This window comes from Manis pentadactyla, chromosome 5 (genome assembly GCF_030020395.1).
Source record: "Manis pentadactyla isolate mManPen7 chromosome 5, mManPen7.hap1, whole genome shotgun sequence".
Lineage (NCBI taxonomy): Eukaryota > Metazoa > Chordata > Mammalia > Pholidota > Manidae > Manis > Manis pentadactyla.
In genome coordinates, this window is record NC_080023.1 from 155,017,687 (window position 1) to 155,042,845 (window position 25,159).

A 25,159-nucleotide genomic window follows, 5' to 3' on the forward strand; every position below is an offset into this window, starting at 1 on the left:
CTGTCTGGAGATTCTTTTCTTCTCTCCTTTCTTATTCCTCCTCCTCGATTCTTCATATGTTGGGTGTTTTGTGCTGTGCTCTTTCTAGGAGTGCTCCCATCTAGAGCAGTCCCTGTAAGATGTCCTGTAGAGGTGGTTTGTGGGAAGCAAATTCCCTCAGCTTTTGTTTGTCTGGGAATTGTTTAATCCCACCATCATATTTGAATGATAGTCGTGCTGGATACAGTATCCTTGGTTCAAGGCCCTTCTGTTTCATTGCATTAAACATATCATGCCATTCTCTTCTGGCCTGTAAGGTTTCTGTCGAGAAGTCTGATGTTATCCTGATGGGTTTTCCTTTATAGGTGACCTTTTTCTCTGTAGCTGCCTTTAAAACTCTTTCCTTGTCCTTGATCTTTGCCATTTTAATTATTATGTGTCTTGGTGTTGTCCTCCTTGGATCCTTTCTGTTGGGGGTTCTGTGTATTTCCGTGGTCTGTTCGATTATTTCCTCCCCCAGTTTGGGGAAGTTTTCAGCAATTATTTCTTCCAAGATACTTTCCATCCCTTTTCCTCTCTTCTTCTTCTGGTACCCCTATAATACGGATATTGTTCCTTTTGGACTGGTCACACAGTTCTCTTCATATTGTTTCATTCCTGGAGATCCTTTTATCTCTCTCTATGTCAGCTTCTATGCATTCCTGTTCTCTGATTTCAATTCCATCAATGACCTCTTGCATCCTATCCATTCTGCGTATAAACCCTTCCAGAGTTTGTTTCATTTCTGTAATCTCCTTTCTGGCATCTGTGATCTCCCTCCGGACTTCATCCCATTTCTCTTGCGTATTTCTTTGCATCTCTGTCAGGATGTTTATGATTCTTATTTTGAATTCTTTGTCAGGAAGACTGGTTAGGTCTGTCTCCTTCTCTGGTGTTGTCTCTGTGATCTTTGTCTGCCTGTAGCTTTTGCCTTTTCATGGTGATAGGAATAGTTTGCAGAGCTGGGACGAGTGACGGCTGGAAGAACTTCCGTTCTTGTTGGTTTGTGGCCTTCCTCTCCTGGGAGAACAGCGACCTGTAGTGGCTTGTGCTGGGCAGCTGTGCGCAGTCAGGGCTTCTGCTTCCTGCCCGGCTGCTATGGAGTTTATCTCCGCTGTTGCTGTGGGCGTGGCCTGGCTCAGGCTACTGCTCCAAAATGGTGGATTCCCGTTGGAGGGGGAGCCGCCTGGAGGCTCTTTATCTCCGTAAAGGGCCTCCGAGCTCCCTGCAGCCCAGGGGATTAGGGTGCCCAGAGATCCCCGGATTCTCTACCTCTGGATTAAGTGTCCCGCCCTGCCCCTTTAAGACTTCCAAAAAGCACCCGCCAAAACAAAACAACGACCACAAAAAAAAAAAAATTTGTAAAATTAAAAAAATAAAAAAATAAAATAAAAAATGGCTGCTCGTTTTTCTTTATTCTCCGGCGCCAGCCTCAGGCATCTGCTCACTGGTCTCGCTGCCCTGTTTCCCTAGTATTGGGGTCCCTATCCCTTTAAGACTTCCAAAAAGTGCTTGCCAAAACAAAACAGCAAAAAAAAAAAAATGGCCGCTCGCTTTTCTTATGTCCTCCAGCGCCAGGCCTCCGGTACCCGCTCACTGTTCTTGGTGCCCTGTTTCCCTAGTATCCAGGGCCCCCCGCGCACGCACTGTGTCTGCACTCTGGCCTGGATGGCTGGGGCTGGGTGTTTGGCAGTCCTGGGCTCCGTCTCCCTCCCGCTCTGCCTACTCTTCTCCCGCCGGGAGCTGGGGGGAGGGGCGCTTGGATCCCGCGGGTCCGGGGCTTGTATCTTACCCCTTTTACGAGGCACTGGGTTCTCGCAGGTGTGGATGTGGTCTGGATGGTGTCCTGTGTCTTCTGGTCTTTATTCTAGGAAGAGTTGTCTTTGTTATATTTTCATAGATATATGTGGTTTTGGGAGGAGATTTCCGCTGCTCTACTCATGCTGCCGTCTTGGCTCCAATCCCTGCTCTGTTCATTTTTAAAATTATTTTTTCTCTGTTTGATTTTGGATAGTTTCTACTGCTATGTTTTCAAATCTTTCCTTCTACAATGTCTAATCTGCTGTTAATCCCACATAATAATTTTAACATCTACAAGCTCAATTCAGATCTTTTAAAAAAACTTTTTCCATGTATCTCCTTAACTTTAGTGTTTACTAACTCTGACATTTGTGTTAATTTTGGGTTACTTGGAATTGATTGATTTCTCTCCAAATTATGGGTAGTATTCATCCACTTTTTTGCATGGTACTTTTGATTGGATGTCAGATGTTGTAAACTTGCTGGGTATAGGATATTTCTGTATTCCTATAAATATTCTTAAACTTAGTTTGGATATATACAGTAGCCAAGATATGGAAGCAATCTAAATGTCTATCAGTAGATGAATGGATAAAGAATATGTGGTATATATACACAATGAAATATTACTCGCCATAAAAAGAAAAGAAATCCTGTCATTTGCAACAACATGGATGGATCTAGAGGGTATTATGCTCAGTGATATATAAGTCAGCAGAGAAAGACAAATACCAAATGATTTCACTCATTTGTGGAGTATAAAAAAAAACAGAAGAAACGAAAAACACAGTAGACTCAGACACTGAGAAGGGACTAATGGTTACCAAAAGGGAGGGGTTGGGAAGGGTGGGGGCAGGGAGAAGGGTTTTAAGGGGCACTATAATTCACAAACATAATATATTAGGTCACTGGGATCATAGTACAGTTCAGAGAGTACAAATAATGACTCTATAACATCCTACTATGTTGATAGTCAGTGACTGCAATGGAGGGGGTGAGGTCTTGATAATAAGGGTGAAAGTTGAACCACTGTGTTGCATATCTAAACCATCATAAGATTGTATATCAGTGATACTTTAATAATTAAAAAAAACTTTGTTTGGGCATAGTTAATTTCCTTGGTAACATTTTTTCCTTTTGGGTCTTGCTTTTAAGATTTGTTAGGTAGGCACAGAGCAATATTTTTGTGTGTGTGTCAGTATCGTCCATTCTTTTTTTTTTTCATCTTTTTTTATTAAGGTATGATTGATATACACTCTTATGAAGGTTTCACATGAAAAAACCATGTAGTTACTACATTTAGCCATATTATCAAGTCCCCACCCATACCCCAGTGCAGTCACTGTCCATCAGTGTAGTAAGATGCCACAGACCCACTTGTCCCTTCTCTGTGCTACACTGTTCTCCCCATGATCCCCCACACCATGTGTACTAAACATAATGCTCCTCAGTCCCCTTCTCCCTCCCTCCCCACCTGCCCTCCCACACCCCTCCCCTTTGGTAACCACTAGTTCATTCTTGGAGTCTGTGAGTCTGTTGCTATTTTGTTCCTTCAGTTTTGCTTCATTGTTATACTCCACAAATGAGGGAAATAATTTGGCATTTGTCTTTCTCCACCTGGCTTATTTCACTGAGCATGATGTCCTCCAGCTCCATCCATGTTGTTGCAAGTGGTAGAATTTGTTTCTTACTTATGGCTGAATAGTATTCCATTGTGTATATATACCACATCTACTTTATCCATTCATCTACTGACGGACACTTAGGTTGCTTCCATATCTTGGCTGTTGTAAAAAGTGCTGTGATAAACATAGGGGTGCATATGTCTTTTTGAATCTGAGAAGTTGTATTCTTTGGGTAAATTCCAAGGAGTGGGATTCCCAGGTCAAATGGTATTTCTATTTTTAGTTTTTTGTGGAACCTCCATATTGCTTTCCTCAATGGTTGAACTAGCTTACATTCCCACCAGCAGTGTAGGAGGGTTCCCCTTTCTCCGCATCCTCGCCAGCATTTGTTGTTCTTAGTCTTTTCAATGCTGGCCATCCTTATTGGTGTGAGGTGATATCTCATTATGGTTTTAATTTGTATTCCCCTGATGATTAGTGATGATGAGCATCTTTTCATGTGTCTGTTGGCCATCTGAATTTCTTCTTTGGAGAACTGTCTCTTCATATCCTCTGCCTATTTTTTAATTGGGTTATTTGCTTTTTGGGTGTTGAGGTGTGTAGGTTCTTTATATATTTTGGATGTTAAACCCTTGTCGGATATGTCATTTACAAATATATTCTCCCATACTGTAGGATGCCTTTTTGTTCTGTTGATGGTGTCCTTTGCTGTACAGAAACTTTTTAGTTTGATGTAGTCCCATGAGTTGATTTTTGCTTTTGTTTCCCTTTCTCAAGGAGATGCATTCAGGAAGAAGTTGCTCATGCTTATATTCAGGAGATGTTTGCTTCTGTTGTCTTAAAAGAGTTTCACAGTTTCATGACTTACATTCAAGTCTTTGATCTATTTCGAGTTTACTTTTGTGTATGGGGTTAAACAATAATCCAGTTTCATTCTCTTGCATGTAGCTGTCCAGTTTTGCCAACACCAGCTGTTGAAGAGGCTGTCATTTCCTCATTGTATATCCATGGCTCCTTTATCATATATTAATTGACCATATATGGTTGGGTTTATATCAGGGCTCTCTAGTCTGTTCCATTGGTCTATGGGTCTGTTCTTATACCAGTACCAAATTATCTTGATTACTGTGGCTTTGTAGTAGAGCTTGATGTTGGGGAGCGTAATGCCCCAGCTTCCTTATTCTTCCTTCTCAGAATTGCTTTGGCTATTCAAGGTCTTTTTTGGTTCCATATGAATTTTAGAACAATTTTCTCTAGTTCATTGAAGAATGCTGTTGGTATTTTGATAGGAATTGCATTGAATCTATAGATTGCTTTAGGCAGGATGGCCATTTTGACAATGTTAATTCTTCCTATCCATGAGCACGGGATGCGTTTCCATATATTGGTATCTTCTTTAATCTGTCTTAAGAGTGTCTTGTAGTTTTCAGGGTATAGGTCTTTCACTTCCTTGGTTAGGTTTATTCCTAGGTATTTTATTCTTTTTGATGCAATTGTGAATGGAATTGTTTTCCTGATTTCTCTTTCTGCTACTTCATCATTAGTGTATAGGAATGCAACAGATTTCTGTGTATTAATTTTGTACCCCACAACTTTGCTGAATTCAGATGTTAGCTCTAGTAGTTTTGGAGTGTATTCTTTAGGATGTTTTATGTACAGTATCATGTCATCTGCAAACAGGGACAGTTTGACTTCTTCCTTGCCAATCTGGATGCCTTTTATTTCTTTGTGTTGTCTGATTGCCATGGCTAGGACCTCCATAACTATGTTGAATAGTGGGGAGAGGGCATCCTTGTCTTGTTCCTGATCTTAGAGGAAAAGCTTTCAACTTCTCATGGTTAAGTATAATGTTGGCTGTGGGTTTGTCATATATGGCCTTTATTATGTTGAGGTACTTGCCCTCTTTACCCATTTTGCTGAGAGTTTTTATCATGAATGGATGTTGAATTTTGTCAAATGCTTTTTCAGCATCTATGGAGAAGATCATGTTGTTTTTGTCCTTCTTTTTGTTGATGTAGTGGATGATGTTGATGGATTTTCCAATGTTGTACCATCCATGCATCCCTGGCATAAATCCTACTTGATCATGATGGATGATCTTTTTGATGTATTTTTAAATTTAGTTTGCTAATATTTTGTTGAGTATTTTTGCATCTATGTTCATCAGGGATATCGGTCTGTAATTTTCTTTTTTTGTGGGGTCTTTGCCTGGTTTTGGTATTAGAATGTTGCTGGCCACAGAGCAATATTTATCTCATTTAGGGCTAGGTATTCCCTACTACTGAGTCAAGACCCTTCTGTACCCAGAGCCCTGGGAATTGTGAGGTCTTCCAATATGGCCGAAGAGCAGGCACTATAATTAGCCCCATATGAAGACTTGGTACTGTTCTCTCCAGTCCTCTCAAGCAGTTCTTTCCTTGTCCCCAAGTAGTTTCTTCACGCACTTGCACTCATCAGCATTTTCCTAAATGCTTGAGGGGGACTTCTGCAGATCTCCAGAGTTCGTTCTCCCCCACCAGTTCTCTTCTTTCTCATACTTTGTCCTGTGATCTCTAGCTGATTTGGTCTCTCCAGACTCTCAGCTCTATCTCATCAACTCAGGGAAGTCTGCTAGGCTCTGCCCTGGTTATCTCTCCTTGCACTAAGGCCTGGAGTCTCTGAAAACAGTAAACTTGAGCAATTGTAGGGCTCACCTTATTTATTTCCCATTGCTCAGAAAAAATTTTATCTATCTATCTATTTATTTATTTTTTGAGAGGACATCTCTCATATTTATTGATCATATGGTTGTTAACATCAATAAAATTCTGTATAGGGGACTCAATGCACAATCATTAATCAACCCCATGCCTAATTCTCAACAGTCTCCAATCTTCTGAAGCATAACAAACAAGTTTTTACATGGTGAACAAGTTCTTACTTAGTGAATAAGTTCTTACATGGTGAACAGTGCAAGGGCAGTCATCACAGAAACTTCCGGTTTTGATCACGCATCATGAACTATAAGCCATCAGGTCAATTATGATTATTCGTTTGATTTTTATACTTGCTTTATATGTGAATCCCACATTTCTCCCTTATTATTATTATTATTATTTTTTATTATTTTTAATAAAATGCTGAATGGTAGGTAGATGCAAGATAAAGGTAGAAAACATAGTTTAGTGCTGTAAGAGGGCAAATGTAGATGATCAGGTGTGTGCCTATAGACTAAGTATTAATCCAAGCTTGACAAGGGCAACAAAACATCCATGGATGCAGAAGATTTCTCTCAAAACAGGGGGGGTGAGGTTCTAAGCCTCACCTCTGTTGATCCCCAGTTTCTCACCTGATGGCCCCCCTGCGACTGTGCCTGTCTTAGGTTGTTCCTCCCTTGAGGAATCTTACCCGTCTCTGGCTAACCAGTCATCTTCCGGGGCCATACAGGGAAATGTAAAGTTGGCAAGTGAGAGAGAAGCAATATTGTTTGAAAAGGTTAGCTTTTTACTTTTTTGCATATTTATGCCCTGTGGCTTCTATGCCCGGCATTTGTCTTGAGGTATCTTTACCACTTGGAAGAATTAGGATACTCGGTAATTTCAGTATGAGGCACGAATTCTACTTAGGGGTTGTAATTATGAAGGAAGAAGAGAAGCTATAGAAGTAGCAGATGGAAGAAAACATGGGAAGATTGATTATTTCTTTGACATATCTTCTTGTAGTGTAACGTAAGCGTGTATAGGTTTTAAATTACTAATTAAATTGCGTGCACACATGGACATAATAGGAATACAGCTACATAACCAAAGCAGACCTACATTTACCAGTCATATCCAGTGAAACCAAGAAAACCAGTTAGGCACCCTAGGCATTTGTGAAAACTTATCAATGATATGATGGATATTGTCTAACTGAATTTGAATATTTTGAGAAAAATCAGACAAATTAAAACAACACATTCCTGGGAACTGTTCACATCCCATATGTTCTTTTAACAGTAGATAGTCTATAGTTGCAAGATTTTGGAGCGCTGTTACTTGCACTTCTCCTAATTCTTGGTTGAGTTCTGACAGTATAGATCCAGTCAAATTTGTTGTTTTACTGTATGCACAGGCCAGCTTAGATATCTTCTTCTTCATTCCAATGGCATGTCCAGGAACCGGTGGGATGAGTGCAGCTACAACTGCAACAGCACCAGGATCTTTGTTGAAGTTTTTTGATGATCATCTTCTGGAATGACTCTTCCAGAGAATGTTGATGTTGGAAGTTCTTCTTCATACCGTATCTTAATTCGTTTTCTGGGTAGCCAAATTAGGCTTCGATCCTCAATTCAGAAAAATTTTTTGCCCAATGTCCAGTGGCTTGAAAATGGTCATTTCATTTCTCTCAGATGGAAGGATAAATCTAGTCGCTTCCAATTTATCTTGCCTAGAAGCAGGAGTGTGGATCTGAATTCTGACTCTGCCTGTTTTTCACAAGCTTTGAGAGGTTAGCAAGTTACTTGATCTCTCCAGCCTTAAATCTCCTCATCTGTTGTGAGCATTAAATGAAGGGATAAAATACAAGCCTCTGAAGTGGTTTTAGCTCAGGGTAGTATGAGAGAAAGGACCCTGGATCAAGGTTTGAGCTCCATCCAACCATTAGGAATTGAGAAGAGGAGGGAAAGGATCCAGGAAAAAAGCTCAAGAAGAAATGATTGTGGGGGTTGGGAGGCCAGGCTAGGGAATGCCTTGAGGCTGGCAGAAGAGAGGAATTTCAGAAGAGGTCAGCAGAGCCTGTAAGGAAATGGAGAATGAGGACATCTGGGTTTACATTCTAATGGTAGTCACATCTCCCTGAACGACATTTGTGAATGATGTTTGTGGCTAACGTTGGATCTAAGTGCTGTCTTTCTCCACCTAGGTGGAGCAGCTGAGTTCAGAGGCTAGAGGGAGTCTCTGATTTTTCTGATTCAGTTTGTGAAACCAGTTAAAAAAGATACTGCTAATTTCATTGGACAGGAAAGACTTGATTATGTGAAATACTCAGGAAATAAAGCGTATCAATATTAAATTACATTTTCAAGATCACACAGGGTCAATCAGAAAAAGCCTTTTTGTGTTTCTCCTAATCAATTTCTGGAAATCTCAGAACTATATAGGTTCATATATTAGAGCTGAAGGAAGACCTTAGAGGAAGCATCTAATCCATCCTATGTCCTTGATGAGGAGTTCAAGCTCTAAAAAGTGAGGGTTCTTGCTCAGTGGCGTACTTTGGTCATGACAGATTTAGATCTAGAAGCCAGATCCAGGATCACAGGACCCATGTTGCAGATTCTGGGTAGTCACAGGTCTCCCCCAGGGTAGTGGAAGCAGCACTGTCCCAGGGGACAGGGCACCTAGAGCAAGTTGAACCTTTGTGACTTCAGTTGTCTCTTTAAACTGGGAATAACCTTAATTGCCTGAAGGCAAGGGATTGTCCCAGGTACTGCTAACAATTTTTTTTCCAGATGTAAGATTAATGTCAGGTGTTACAGGGCAGTCAGGGCATGTAAATAAGTAACGTGGCCAGGTGTGTGATGGTGGTAGTGTGGGCACTGAAGTGAACTAGAGAGTATGTGTCCCTTCTAAAATGATGGCTACTACTAAACTCCACTGAATTGTTACGAGACAGCAATGTGGGCTCAGTGTTGCCAGATAATCCACATTATCAAAAGGAAGCCAAAAACCTGGATTTTTATGTGAAATATGTAACATTCAAATTTATATATTAAGATAAGGGACAACTAAACATACCTGTGGGTTTCATGGGTACTCAGTTTCAGCCTCTGATAGCTGTTAAAAGAAATTCTGTGACCTGGCTGGCATACAGGAAAGAATCTTGCCTTAGATCCCAAAGCACAGGCACAGGTTATTGACTGGGGCCTCAATAACCAAGGGCAGGTCACTTTCCTTCCTGGGATCCTAGTTCCCTTCTCTGGCCCTAAGTTATCACCAAGAGCTACTCCCTTGGATGCCTGCTGTCTCTGGAAAGTGAAATACTGTCTCTTCCTGGCCCGAATTGAACCCAGCTTCAGCAGACCAGTGGGAATCCATCAGCTGCCCTTTCAGGAACAGGAGGAGGTGGTTACACAGGCCTTTTGCACTGTTCCCTGGGTGGGCCTGATTCCCCTTGGCCATTTTCTCTTCCTCCTTATGGTCTAGACCACTTCTCCTGGCCCACTCTGGAACAATTAGCTGCTTACTCTGGGTCTCTGTTACATCCCTCCAGATGTAGTCACAGAGGAGGTCCCAGACTCACTATCACTTAAGCCCTGAACCCTTTGGTTTTAAAGTTCCAGGCACCCCCCTGGGAGTTAACACAGAAAATAAAAAAGTGGGCAAGTGAAAAAAGTTTGAGAAACTCTGCTGAGTTCTTGAGCTGTAGTCCCTGGGTCTTCTCAAATACAGAGGGAAGGTTGTTTTATGTCTTGGGAAGAGATCTAAAGGCTATTGTGGGGTGAAAGGATGGAAGGCCACAGAGCCTACTGGTCTCAGAAGAAACCACAAGGCAGAGTTGTACTCTATGGGGTGCTCCCTCCCTTCTTCTATCTCAGTGCTGTTAGGGGCACAGAAGTGTAAGTTCCACCCTTGAGGAGCTTGTGGTCTAGGGAAGACATAGGACAGCCATGAGGGGAGAAGACATTTATTCTTTAAAATAGAGAAAAAAGACTCACTACAAACTCCTCTAACTATGTAGAATTGTCCATCTAAATGAAGAGGGGCTGATAAAATAGTTGGATTTTATCACATGTACTTTTAACCAATTTAAAGTCCAGTGGAAAAAAATTTTTTTTCTTCAGTTAGAAGCTTTTACTACCTACTCTAATGGATTACCAATTAGTGGAGAGTTTCTGGGCAGACTGAGCTGCCTCCGGATGCCCTTGGTGCCAGATGGCTAGCTTGTGGATTCTGCTGGGTGGGGAGAACAGGAGGCTCTCAGATCCCCAGGCTTGGGCAGAACCAGGTCAGCTGCTAGCTTGGTGCAGAGTAGGTGTTCCTCTGAGAAGTAAAAGCACGCCTTTTGAAAATAGGCAACCTGGCATTGATCCTAGGCCTGCCACTGCCTAACCATATGACTTAGGCAGGTGATAAGTTCTTTGAGGCTCAATTTTCTGATCTGTCAAATGGAGTAATAACAGTACTTAATCTTCTAAGGTTGTTGGGAGGAGCCAGTGAGCATGTAAAGGACTGGTCATGGTGCCTGGCACCCAAGAAGCCCCTTGTAAATGTTAGCTGCTGTTATATATTATATTTTTCTTTTTTTTTTTTTTTTTTTTGACAATTTGAAAAATCTTGTTAAAGGCAATTCCCGTAAGTTGTGCTTAAAATCATCAATTTTAACATCTCCAAAAAAAGTTAAATTTATTACTTTACATTATGTCATTTAAAGAGAATAATCAAGTTGTCTCATGGACTGGAAGATGACTTATTAATTCCCTTTCATTTCCAAACCTCATCAAGCAGTCATTGCATTTATGAGGTAAGTCAGCTGAATGTTTGAAATCTAGATGAATTTTAAGATCTTCAATCTGTCCTGTTGAATATTCACAGTACTGGCATAAGTAAATCCCTTCAGATAAATGTGAATTTAAATGTTTGCAATATTCTAGCATACTTGAAAAACCTTTGCAACAGTCATCACAAACATGAGGAAAAATCTTAGTATGTTCAATAGCAACATGCCTGTTAACATTTGTATGAAGTCTACTCCGAAAACCACATACTTGACATACAAAGAAATTTTTACATTTGTCAAATGTAATTTTGCTTAAGAGACTGTACTGTCCATGTTCTCCATTGTTATACTTATCACTTAATTCTATTAATTTACATGCATGTTCATTTACCACATGGCTATGCAAGTCTTCTGGATCATTTGTTTCATGTTCACAGAACTGACACAAGTACTGTTCATCACAGCTGTGTTCCTGGAAATGTAGGTAGAGTTCACTGCTTGAGGAGAACTGTACATCACACTGTTCACACCAATAAAGGTGATCACTAAAATGAGTGTCTGCAATGTGCTGGCTGAGATTCTCAAAAATTACTGTCTTATAGTCGCAGTATTTACAAATGTAGGGATCCTCTTCATGCAATTTGGCATGTTCGATTAGAAGCATGTTGGTAGAGAAAGTTTCCTTGCATACTCGACACACATTTGAATCAGTTCGCTTATGCTTCAGGATCATATGCTGCTTTAAATCAGAAAAATACTTGCTGTTGAACTCATAGAGTTCACATTTATAGAGGCCACTACTATTAGCTCTCAGTAAAGGCCATTTCTGCTGGGTAGTCACATTCAAAGCTTGGTTCTTGTCAAGAATTTTGCAAAGTTTAGCTGGTGGATTCTCATCAATTTGGTCTTGGAGACTTTCAGAAGAATTGTTTTCTGTCTCTATATCATAATCTTCAGAAATGGCATGCACTTCTGCAGCAATTGGAACATCTTCAGCAGTGTGGACTTCTATAGGACTCTCCTCCTGAGTTTGCTGGTTGACTGATTCAAGTGAATCACACTCTTCATCACAAATTTCAATATCAGCAGATTTTTCTGTAGAAAATGCAGAGTGCTCTAGGATTCTAAGCACAGGACTGGGAACCAGGTAGTTCTGATTTCTGTTTCGGGCCTTGATTCCATCCGTAAATTTTGGCAGGTCATTTGATGTTTCTGTATCAGAATCATCATCTTTGTTGTCAAAATACTTTAAATCTGGTTGTCTCATAGAACAAACACTGTAACAATGGTCAGAAAAAATTCCACTGAATCCATCTGCAATTCTGCTTATTCCAGAGGAATTTGGTATAATTCTTAATACTGGAGTGAGGAAAAATGAATTATAGGGAAGTTTTCACAGATGGTAAAAAATGCCTTCCAGATGTTAAGTGAAACCCAAAACTGTTGGAGGAGAGAATGAACTGGAACCCACTATGCGTCCAACGTAGTGTCGCTCTTTGCTGAAGTACACATTTTTTGCGCCGCCGTCCGCGCCTGCGCCGCACACCCTGGCGCCCGCCGACAGGCGGGAAGGCGATCTATATTATATTTTTCTTCACTGTGCCACAGCTGTGTACTCTTTCTTGGGCTAGGGGGAGGAGCATGACAGAGGAAGACACGGAGATCCCCGAAAAGAATGTCGGACACAGGCAAGGAGAAAGAGGCAGAAGGGGAAAGAAATGGGCAAGAGAAAATGCTTACATTTTTTGAGTATTCCAGAGATTATCTTTCTCATTCATCTTTGGGGTAGTGATATCACTTCCATTTCCCATTTGATAAGGAGATGAAATAACTTACCCCAGGCCAGGATCAGAGCCAGGATTCTGACATCAAGACTTACGCTATTTCCTCTGCACCACAGTTCTGGTACACATCAACCAGGGCCAAAGATGGTGAAGCTTGTGTTGGCAAAGTAATCAAGATGGTTTTTAAATAGTTTTTTCCCAACTTTATTGGTTTTGTTTTTTTTTTAGCAGGGGTGTTGGTGATGGTGGCAGGGGTTCTTTTTCTGTTAAAATGGTCTTTGAAGAAGTCCTGTAGTTAATATCAGTGACCAACATTTACTGAACATGCAGGCATGTCTGGCCCTGTGCCAGGAGCATCACATACATCTCATTTTAATCCTCACAATAACTCTGTGAGGTGGGTATTATCATTATCTGACAATTAGTGAGATTAAGTCATTCGCTTAGGGTTTGCTTGCTAGTGGAGCTTAAACTTGCAACTGGACAGCTAGACTCCCTAAATGACCACAGTAACTTGATGTGACCCAGCATCTCCTAAGCTTGTTGGAAGGTGTCTTATGCTTTTACCTGCCTTTTACAGAACATAATTTTAAGTGATTTTGGAGCATTTTGATATCCTATTAGATTGTTAATCGGAAGCATATTTCCTTTATTTTTGTGCCCCCTTAAACAGGTAAGGGACTTTCTCTCTAGAATTTTCCCTTGCAACGAGTGCTGTACATCCTGTGTGTTTGCTGGTGAAATCATCAGGGTTGCAGAGTCTGCTTTCCTAGTCCTGTACACTTACTTTATCATCTCTAAATGGAGTGCATTAGCTCCACGCCATGAAGAGCAAATTAGGAGAACAGGGAAAGATACCACAGAGAAGAAGGCTGCTGTATGCACCTCTAGCCTGAACTCTTAAACTGTGGGAATGAATAGAGCAGTGTTGGACAGCATCCCAAGGCTTTTGCAGGATGAGGCCCTCTTTTCTGCAGGTGAGCCTGGGACACTGACAGTAGACACAAAACAGCCTATCTCTGGGCTTAAAAGGTGCATTTTGGTTTCTGAGGCCTTTTTGTATGTCTAGTTTCTCCATGCTGTTCCTGTTACCTTTACATAAGGTAGAGAAATGAGAGCCCAGCCCTGTCCCTGTCTTCTGAAACTGTAGGCAGGATCAATGGCACCCATTTGGGGAAAGTAATCTGGAACCAGTCAGATTAGCACCTCTTTTCCATTCTTCTCTCTTTTTCTTCTAACTGGGGACTTAGGAGAGCATATTGGGTAGCTTTCCAGTTCTTTGAGCTGTCAGCATGAGCTTTTAAATGGGGTTTGCAAAGGGCAGAGTTTGGAAATTGGATGAAAGAGCATTAGGAGACTGTTTTCCTTATGGCAGGGGAACTGCTGGTTTATTTATAGTAATTTAATTTGGACATAACAAAGTTGAGGTGGTGGAAAGAGCCTGGGGCTGCAGACCAGGCTTTTAGTCCTGATTCTCCCTCTAACTCCCTGCAGATCCTGGCAGAGTGTATCACCTTTTCTGAGCATTCTTTTTTCTCACTTATTTAATGAGACAGATTGAACTTAAGTCCGAGAGTCCTTCAGGCCTCCTCTGCTTTGATGCCAGAATTGTAACTCTTACTTGATCAGGGTTTGGCGGGACATGCGATGCCATGTGGTGCAGGGATGCTTACTAATAACCGTCCCTACAGGAGGATGGGCTTCTTTGACCTTGGTGGTTAACTTTGTTGTTTTGACTTTGGGTCTTTTCTTGCCCATGTACACAGCGCAGATGACAGGTGACCTCAGCAAAGCAACTAGTGGTTTGAGGGCCAGGTATGGTTCTCCTGGCTTGAGGGTACCTGAACATCTGAGGTTTATTGAGTGTGATGAGCAGGGAGCCTCTAAATGAATGCTGGAGGCAGGGAAAGCAGGGCTTCCTCAGCTTCAGTCAACTCCCTGCCTGCCAGTAGCCCTATGTGACCAGGCTGTGAGGGTTCTTCAGAATTCTTAGTGTTACATTTGTGTTTAAGTGTTCTCTGGAGTGTGTTTGTGTTTGCTATGTATGTAGTTCATGCTGAGAGTGGGAAAGAAGCGATACTCTCCCCCTTTCCTCGCAGCCCTGTACCTTCTGCTAGATGAATCTAGTTATAGAATCTTGAGTTTTCAAAAGGACTCTGTACACCATCTTTCTTTGAGTGAGAGGCTATTACTGGACCCACCTTCTCCCAATGCCTGAATCTCTCTGTACAGTTATGACTTCTTAGCATCTGTTGAGATGCCCTGGGCTAATGACCTCTTTGCTGAATGCCCCCAGATCAAGACTGCCAGACTTGCCCCCCTCAGCAACTCTTCAAAGAGAATCAATTCTGCCTTTGTCTAGGAGAAAAGAATGTCCTATCTAATTGTACTGAATTTATGTGTTCTCTGAAAATGCTTTCTGTACAGTCACTAACAGATGCCTTGTAGAAGGAGATTCCAATTCCAGGTGAATTGTCTTTTCGACTAGTCTCTCTGCCTCCTGGGGTATCTCTTCTGTATTTTTCCTCCTTAAATAGCTTTGAGAGTATCTAATGAAGCAACTCTCTGGAGACCAATGTTTATTTCAACATAGTTGGAGTTGTTTTTGCTTCAGCTTTCAGAGCCAATAAAGCCGGTTATTAGATTCTGTAATTGCTGCTCTAATTACTCTCTTGGAACTAGAAAAGGCATAATTAAATATGGAGATTCCAAGGACTATTTCTTTTTTTCCATTGGAAAGCTACCTCTTATAACTTCTTTTGGCCTGGGTTAGATTTCAGTTGTTGAAGTCATTGTGTTTATGAATGATACTGGGGGGTCTTTGGCAGAAAGTAAGTTTCTTTGGACACCTCTTCTTGGAATATTTACTTAGTTTAGATGAACTCCTTGTTAACCCAGGACTTGTTTTTCTTTTATTTTTGCATTTTTTCCAGTTTTATTGAGATACAATTAACATACAACCTTGTATTAGTTTTAGGTATACAACATAATGATTTGATATATGTGTATATTGTGAAATGATCACCACAGTAAGTTTAGTTAACATCTATCACCTCACATAATTACAGTTTTTTTCCTTGTGATGAGAACACAGTACATGTTTTTTTAACCCAACCACCAGGAATCTGAAGTATAAATAAAGCAAGACACTTTGACAGCCAGCATGTATTTATGTAAAACATTGGGTATGGCCCTTTAAACTTCAGTTACATACGGAAGTAAATTTCTGTGATCAGAAATAAGGTTGAGATGGAGGATGTTTTAATTTAAGTGTAACAATATACATGAAGAGTGACACTACTTATTTAGTTTGCCCTAAGTTATACTTCACCACTGTGTTTAGACTGTGTAAACTTTACCACTTTACTAAAGTTACACTTTAGCACTTATTGTAAGGTGCAGAGTGGTTCAAGTGCTGTATTTCTGTTTACACATATTCTTACAGCCCAAATACTCCCCCATGTTTAATTTCAAGGTTACTTTACTCATGAACCACGTATGGGGAGGTAAATTAACTGTATACCCTTTCCTTGGAGTTGAGAAATACACACAGGAGTTAGATTGAGGTAAGTGAATCAAGTGTCCTTGCCAGACAATATCCTAGAGAGCTCACTGCGTGGAGGGGAAGAGATTGTGTGAATCCTGCAGGCAGGACGGGGAGCCCTCCAGGGCCAGGCTGTTTGCTTAGGACCTTTTCCTAGTCTCAGAGAGGGCATACCTTATGGCAAAGGCAGACTTGTACAGGAGGAAAGAATCCTGCCAAATGATTGTTTTAGCTGGTGTTTCAATGAGACATTATCATTTCTTTTTTGAGTCAGAGGTAAAATACGGGTGCACCCCACATGTAGAACCCTGCATAGAATATATGAAAAACTTAATAGACGAAATTGGAGATTCAGTTTAATATTAAGCACTTACTGTGTACCAATCATTGTGTTAGAAGTTGGTCTATAAAGATGAATAATATAAACATTATTTCATTCATGGGGACACTCTTGTTTACCTCCCGGGCATGTTTGGCATTTGGATCATTTATTGCTTGGAGGATTTTAAAAGTACGGTGGAGATCAGAGAGTTCTTAAGTTGGCATACAATGAATCATTTCCAGTTGAAAATGTATTAGGGGAAAAGTTTAGAATCTATGGTGTAAATAGGGAAAGAATAAATTTGGTTTAAAAAATCAGAATGTAGCTGACTATAAAGCCAAGGTTTGCACTATACTCTGGACACTGAAAGGCAAGGCAGATGAGTCATCTCACTGTTCATTCTTGATAACTGTCGCAGTGTCACTTGCCATCATTGTGAGCCTATGTGAGAAGAGCAGAGGCCTGAGGGTTTACACAGACCAGTGATTGAGCCCTCCCCTCCCCAACATAACAGGGTGACTTGGATGAGCCCTTTACCTTTCTGATCCCTAGTGTCCTTGTTATAAATCTGGGATCCCTGCCACTGGGTACAATAAGATTAAATGAAGATGTGGATGCGACTCCCACAGCCACCTTGCTTGCTTACCAAGCAGCAAGCGCTCAGAATGCCTCACTGAATCTTGACTGGTAGACCAGTTGTTATAGGCTGGGCAATGGCATGGGTCATGGGGACAGCTGAGGTAGAAATGGGAAAGGGCATCTGTAGGACACTGGCCTGAGAAGGCTTGAGAATCACTTGCTAATTAGGGTGTGTCTGGCAACACAGCACCAAGGTAGTTAGGAGGAAGCAGCCCCATGCATTTAGCGCTTATATACCAGGACTCTCCCAGCATGTCTTCCCTCTGTCATTTTGGTCAATGGTAAGGGATTCAGACCTGATGCTGGGGGCTCCTGGAACCTGTCTTGTGGTGAGAATTCCAGTCCCTTGGCTCTTTCAGGACCTTGCAGGCCACATGAAACCATGTGGAGGCTTTGTCCTCTGGGCAGATGTTGCTGTTCAGGGCTTCTAAGCAAAGGAATGACCTGGTTGGATTTGCACTCTTTTCTGTGTTCCTTTGACACTCCTTGCTGAACTGGATTACCCTTCCAAGGCAGGATCCTCCCTTTTTCAGTAAGTGAAAAGTACAACGGTTAGAATGGCAGGGCATGACCTTTGGAATTCCACACATGCCTTAATCCTTAATCCCCTCTTGCCACTTACACCTGGTGACCTGAGTTCTGAGTTACATGTTCAGGTCATGTTACAGGTTCCGGTTCTGAACCTCATTTTCCTCATGTGCTAAAAAAGATGGTCATCTGTATCTTAAAGGATTACTGTTGTGAGATACTTAATGTAGCATGTATGACTTGGTGCTAGTAGAAGGTGAAACTGCTCAGTAAGTTCTTGGGAACTCCTGGGTGCGACTGCAGGTTGGATTTCCTGTAGTCATAGAGCCACTCTGGCTAGCCATACCTGAATCAAGGAGATAGCAAGTTGAATGGCTTTTCAGCTTTTAATGAGTGACATTTCATTGTTCTTCAGAAATTTTGCAATTTCTTCTTAGCCTGGTTTGTTCTTTGGTCGGAAGAATTTTCTTGGTTGTTTTATCTGCTGCTTTGGAGGAACTATGGACTGCTTACCTGCAGGCCAAGGCCATTTTCCTTTCTGCAAATGGTTCTCAGGATGCAATCCTAGGCTAACAGGGAGCATGAGTGGAAGGAGCATAGGACCTCTCCATGTGACATAAGGAGAAACCACAGCCAGATGGGGGAGGTGGTTGACCGTGGCCTACAGTCTGCAGGAGGCGGCTCTGGTCTGGAGCTGAGGGACATGGGGGAGCATGTGTTCATGGGTGCATATATGTGTATGTTCATATGTTAAGCTTATACTCTACAGGCTAAGGCCAGGGCTGGGCAGCTTCCCTGACCTATGTGTTCCTTCTGCTTGAGTCTGTGCTGAGCCTCCTTCCTGGCTTTATTGTTCATCTAAGATGTTGCTAAAGATACTTTTTGGTATCAAGAGGAGAGCTGAGACAGTAAGGGAGGGAAGCCTGGATTTTGAAGTCGGGAGATGGGGTTTTGGCCCCTGCTCTGCCACAAATTCTCCTTGGTGTAACTGCTTGCTCTGACTGGCCCTGAAAACAAGATGGTCTCTATCTGTACAGCCTTAGCACACCAGGAGGCTGAGATAGGTGATTACATTGACTTTGCCAAATGGTCAGACTCAAGATTTGTCCCTCGCAGGGAGTTCTGTCTTTATTTTAATTGTGTTATATTTTCTATGATAGAGAATTCTGTAGTAACCATCTTCAGACATGGGTTTTTTGTTTTGTTGAATACATTTCTAGAAGGAAATTACTGGGTTAGGGCAGGAATGTCATTATAGCTGTTGCTATGTGTTGTCATGTTACTTTCCAGTAGCATTATAACAATTTGTAGTTGTTTGCTATGTGTGAGATAGCAATTTAACCCCAGCTGATCCAGTATTTGGCATAGTCATCTATTAGTTTTATAATTTAGTTGGCATAAAATGATACTTTAATACTGCTTTATAATAATTGAGCTGCTGTGTTTTGGTCATCTACTGTTTAATGTTTTGTTAGGTGTTTACTTTATATATATTATATATTATTCATTTATTTCTCATAATGAACCTAGGAAAGCTAAGTAGCTCACCTAAGTCTGTGAGCTGGGGTTTGAACCTAAGGTAGTTTGACCTCAAAGCACATTATTTGTCAAGGTGTCTCTCCATGCTTTTTTTTGTGTCCTTGACTGCATTTTGAAGTATGTGAATTTTGTACCATCCTCTTAGGAAATTGAATGTGCTTGTGTAGAAGAGATTGTTAACCCTCTGTTACAGTAGAAGTAACAACTAAGGTGCATCCATTACAATTAGAGAGAAAACTCAAGTGAACTCTAGAACATTACCCAGTTCTCTGAAGCCCTGTTTTCTCCCCATGCAGCAGCCTTGCAGGCACTGAAGCGCAAGAAGAGGTATGAAAAGCAGCTGGCACAAATCGATGGCACATTATCAACCATTGAGTTCCAGCGAGAGGCCCTGGAGAATGCCAACACCAACACCGAGGTGCTCAAGAACATGGGCTATGCTGCCAAGGCCATGAAGGCTGCCCACGACAACATGTACGTGACCACCCACTGGTGGAGGGTGGCACCTTGGCACCAGGGCAGTGCTGGCCCTGGAATGCCTTGATTCCAGGCCATGCCCTTGGGCAGACCCCTTGACTTATCCATTCAAACACCTGAGTCTAATTTGCATTCTTTTTGGAAATTCTTCTAAAATGGGTTATGTACCCTGCTGCCTTCAGAAGCTGATCTCATGGAGTCAAACAGTATTTTCTCAGTAATTCAGGGTTATTGTGATGAGCCTAGAGTTTCAGGCTGGAAAGGTCCTCAGAAAGTCCTCACCCATGCCTCTGATTATCAAGATGGAGAAGCTGTCCCAGAGAGCAGAGGTGACTTGCCCTGGGTTATATTATGAACTTGGATAGAACTAGTATTAGAATGAATGCCCATGACTTCTGTCTGATGTCAGAGACCCTGAAAAGCACTGTACATCCCAGGACTTTCTTTCTGTTCTTACATCTTTTGATGGAATTTTCTGCTTCCCTTCTTGCTCTAGAGCTTTGGCCATCATATTGACAGTGTTCTTGACCTCAGGAGTCCTTCCTTTATGTAGCTACTTCTCATATACAGTGGCATAAGGAATTAGATAACTGACCTTGTTGCAGTTGTAATTAAAGTGTAATTGGAGCACTAGGCTCCAAATGAGGGCTTATCCCATGAGCAAAATTCTGCATCTGTTTTAGTGATTGGACTTGGCAGCATATATTTGAGGGTGCTTGGAGTTCTTTTTTTACTTCCTTTTAGGTACTAGCTATGCTGTAGAACAGGGGTTGGCAAAATGCAGCCTGTGGGCCTGCCACCTATTGTTGTAAATAAAATTTTATTGAAACACAATTGTACCCATTAACTTACATATTGTTTATGGCTGCTTTTGTGCTATACAACAGGGTTGACTATTTTCAACAGAGATAGGTATGGCCCACTAATTCTAAAATATTTACTTTTTGGCTCTTTACAGAGAAAGTTTGCTAATCCTTGCTCTAGAAATGTGGGGTTCCAGTAAAAGTAGCCTTTCAATAAGTGAGGAATTATCCGAGGGTGGATGTACATTGGACTGAGCTTCCTGGATGAGGTCCATCTCAGCTTCATTTCTATGTTCTCCAGGATGCTTAGCACAGAGCACATCTTAGTAAATACTGCGCATGCTTTGAAGTATATGTGTATCTGTTATACTGATTAATTGTGTGTTTATGTGATTGACAGTGTATAGAAAATAATTCTACATGTTTGGCTTTCCTTTGGAGCCTAGTAGAGGAGCCATGCGTGGCTTTGAGTAGATAGGAAGGGCCTGTCAAATGGCATGGCTGTATTATATGATGTGTGATTTCATCTGCCCCTGTGCAGAATTGCTGTTGAGCTTGAAGAAGAGCTGCTGGCCCCTCAGTTGAAGTCCCATGGTCTCATCTGACACATTTACCAGCTTGCATGAGAGACCATGACTGTGGCAACCCAACTTTGCTAAGCCTTATTTCCTTAGGGTGTTGGACTATGTCATGTGTAAGGACACTTCCAGCATCTGGATTCTGTGATTCTCTATTTTAAAGGGGAGGAAGAAGACAATAAAGAGAAAGTAATTCCTCCCAGGGAGTAGTTGTAGGTTATGGGGTTGGGAAACACATTGTGTGGAGCAGGATTTCTGCTCCTGACTCAAAGAACTTATACATAGACTGTCATTTTGTTTACAGGGACATCGATAAAGTTGATGAGTTAATGCAGGATATTGCTGATCAGCAAGAACTTGCAGAGGAGATTTCAACAGCTATTTCAAAACCTGTAGGGTTTGGAGAAGAGTTTGATGAGGTGAGTGGTTTCCTGCAGATTACACAGGCTTTACAGTTGATGCCTGGGCTGTCCTTTGATTTGTTTCTGAAGGCTCAGGGGTACATGGTTTGCAAATTACTGGTTCTCACCTCCCAGACACCTGGACACAGAGCATGGTATTAACCCTCCCTAATTCTAGATTTTGAGGGACGCTTTCACTCTTTGGGGTAGAAGCTCAGGTGGAGTTAACTTCAGCAGGCTTCAGGTCAGTAATTGGTTCAAACAGGTAGTTATCATGCATCTTTCTGTGGTGGTCCCTGGGCTCAGAGTTGGGGAAGCTGAGGTGACCCTGGAGAAGTTTGCAGAACAGACAACTCCAATATAAAATAAAGGTAAAGTCAAGGAAGGAGCTTTTACATATGACTCATGTGCAATCCATCTGGAACTTGACCACCTACAATTTCTGCTGTAGCAGTTGTGACCTTGAATCTCTTAGGTTTTTAAAATTCAGTAAGAGGCCCTGTTAAGTAACTTCATTCTGCCTTAGATTTGAGTCCACTGAAGGCCAGACTCTTCATTGAAACTAATTCTGTGTGCTATCTGATTCCTACTATGTAACTCAGAAAACAGTCTGTAGCTCTTACTCTTGGCTCCCAGCACTGGGGCTTTCATGCTTTCAAGCTGGAGATCGATGGACTAGGCAAGTTAATTTCAATTCAGCAAACATTCTTGAACTTTTACTCTGTGTGCCCATTTCTGAGATAAAGAAATAGGAATGAAAAGGTACAATCCTTTTTCTCAAGATGCTCACGCCTCTTGCAGGACACCAGACATAGATATCAGTAATTGCTTGATAGTGTGTTATGTTCATGAGTAAAAGCATGTTTAATATGTTGATGTTTGAGTCACAGAGTACGGATTTGGAGTTCATCTCCCCTCTGACCTTCCCAGAAGGTGTGTGTGTGTCCCCTGAGCCATCGGGTAAGAGGTACTGCCTCAGAGGCTGGGATTTCCAAGATATGTTTCCTTTTACCAGGATGAACTCATGGCAGAATTAGAAGAACTAGAACAGGAGGAACTAGACAAGAATTTGCTGGAAATCAGTGGACCTGAAACAGTCCCTCTACCAAATGTCCCCTCTATATCCCTACCATCAAAACCCAGTGAGTACTTCTTATCTAGAGTCATGAAACACCCATGATGCCATGTGGTGGGTGATCTTGTGGTCAGTGGGACTAAGTTTGGGTCTTGAGTTTGCCTGGGTTTGAAAACCAGGTAGGATCTGTTGTGACTGCCAGGGACATTATTACCTGTTCTTTCCTGGTTTCTCTCTAAAACAATGTTTTTTAACCTCCACACTATGGACAGTCAAATAATTCTTTGGTTGGGAGTTGTGGGGGTGCATGTTCTGTGCACTGTGGATGTTTAGCAGCACCTGGGACTTCTACCCACTAGATGCCATTAACAGCCCCCCACCAAGTTTTGACAACCAAAATGTCTCCATATATTGCCATATGTCCCCTAGGAGGTAGGGAAGATTACTCCCAGTGGCGAACCACTATTCCAGAATGATTTTCTCTGTGTCACCAAACAAGAAAAAATTCTAGGCACTGGGAGAAGGTATGAGAGTTTAATTACAGAAGTGGTTTTATTCCATCTAGTATCCTGTGCTTGTGCACACTTACTAAAGCCTGGGACCTCAGAGGCAGCCACTGTGGGAAGGAAACAGCTTTGGCTTTTTTAGAAACATGGTTCTTTACAACTTTAATTTCCTTCTGCCTGTTCCTTTTCCCCCTTCCCTCCTTCATTATTCACCCTTGGGTGGAAGTATTCTACACACAACTTCTAGAAAAGGTAAAACAGTTTGATTTGGCTGGGAGAGAGAGCCCAGGGAGCAGAGTGTGATCAGACTATAGTTACCTCACGGTCCCACGTATCAAGGAGGCTCCTTGAGTTGAGTCAGCTGCTGGGGCATGTTCTGGCAAAGGGGAGGCAAACACTGTCCAGCAAGACACCTGGGGTTCTTCCCCCTCTCCCCAACTATGGACACTCTCTGGGACTGAGGCCTTGCCTGAATCCTGACAGGCTGTCAGTATGGAATCCTTGTTTTGTCTGGCCCTCATGGGGTGTAGGGGAAGTGCTGGGACATGTGACTGGTTATCTGGAGTTTTATGTTGCAGCTTTTAGGCACAGAAAGCAGTCTGCTGATAGCCTGATGAGGTCGGCTGTGAGGGCAGGGCTGTAGACACCGTGTAACACAGCCCTTGGCACGCAGCCAGAATGGGGTGGGAGCACTGCAACCAGCCCCCCTAAACAGTCTTTTCTGTCTTTATACAGCCAAGAAGAAGGAAGAGGAAGATGAAGACATGAAGGAATTGGAGAACTGGGCTGGATCCATTTAACTGGTCCAGTGTGAGCTGGGCCCAGACAGACTCTGGTGGCCTGCACAGTAGGCAGCCGTGTGTGTGTGTGCAGGGTAGGCAGGACGTGGTGTAGGCAGATTCCATCACTCTTGAATCTTCCTCCAAAGCAGTAGGGCTGCATCACTGCTCACTCTGCATAGCATGGTCTGCACCCAATGGGATGGGGGGAGGGGGGGGCAGGGGGGGTGCCTGCTGTTTATAATGTTGAATTTCTGTAAAATAAACTGTATTTGCAAATCCAACATTGAGCTTCTGGACTATGCTAACTCCACTGCTGAACCTCAGTGGAAAGGGTCGACCATTTGCAGTTGAAATAATCTGAAAATGTAGCCTCTGTCCTTTTTAAGTCAGTTGACTTGTCGCACATCTCTTTGTAAGACTTGTACTGGCAGAAAAGTCGTTTTTTAAAAGCCATAGGCTTTTCATTGTCCTTAGCTGTAATAATACGTCTGATTTTGGTTTCCTCAAGAGCTGTATTTTTGTCCATCATCTGTGCACTGGCCCCTGTGTTTACCACTCTGACCCACCCTTCACTCCCACTCCCCTGGTCTTTTGTAGTTTGTGACACTGATTTGAGATGGATGGTGTTCTCTTGAGAGCAAGTGAGATTATTAGAGTTAAGCTCTAGCTACACATTTTTCTAACATAGCTCTAAGGTCCTTGTTGCTGTTTGTGATAACTGATAGATAATTCATTAGAAACATGTGCATACATTTATATCCAAATGAAATTATGGTTTGCACTGTCTATTAAATATCTCAATTAATTTTCATACTTTGCTGTTGTGTTCAATCAGTCTGCCATTTGTTTTGGGAGTTGATCCTTTCTGTGTGAGCATGGTGTCCAGTGGCGTCTGTGGAAACATGGAAGACTTGAACATGATGTATATCAACAATTTGAACCAAATAACAGATCATATCTTACTAGAAATGTGTTTAGGTTCTGGAGGCCATGGGTTTGTGGCCTTCGCCTTGCTTGGAGACCCTCTGGGCATAGTTCAGGAGTAAGTGGGTTCTTGTGCAGCTCTAGGGTTGTCCCTGTTCTCTGTTAGTGTCCATGGGCAATGCCAACAGGACAACAGAGCCTCCATTGATTGGAAAACTTAGTTCTCCCACTGACTAGGCCCATCTATTGCACTGGTACATGGAGCCAGTCTGGTATGTTGGCTCACTGAAGAAAATGGCCTTTCCCACAGGGCGTGACTGAGAACCTAGGACATAAGTGGCCTGCAGTGACTCACCATA

The 25,159-nt window shown here is 42.1% G+C and overlaps 2 protein-coding genes across 2 annotated transcripts in view; one reads left to right on the forward strand and one right to left on the reverse strand.

Annotated features, from left to right (window-relative positions):
* Positions 1-24,687, forward strand: part of CHMP4B (charged multivesicular body protein 4B) — a 63,166-nt gene extending 38,479 nt beyond the window's left edge. Inside the window, exons 2-5 of the mRNA XM_036902533.2 lie at positions 19,551-19,728; positions 21,417-21,531; positions 22,529-22,655; positions 23,830-24,687. Coding sequence (XP_036758428.1) covers positions 19,551-19,728; positions 21,417-21,531; positions 22,529-22,655; positions 23,830-23,894 — 485 coding nt within the window. The 3' untranslated portion in view covers positions 23,895-24,687. The remainder of the gene's footprint in view (positions 1-19,550; positions 19,729-21,416; positions 21,532-22,528; positions 22,656-23,829) is intronic.
* Positions 10,740-12,443, reverse strand: LOC130683893 (zinc finger protein 639-like). Its single transcript, XM_057502916.1, has one exon. The coding sequence runs from the start codon at positions 12,163-12,165 to the stop codon at positions 10,840-10,842; it is 1,326 nt and encodes a 441-aa protein (XP_057358899.1). The 5' UTR covers positions 12,166-12,443; the 3' UTR covers positions 10,740-10,839.
* Positions 24,688-25,159: the final 472 nt, after the last annotated feature.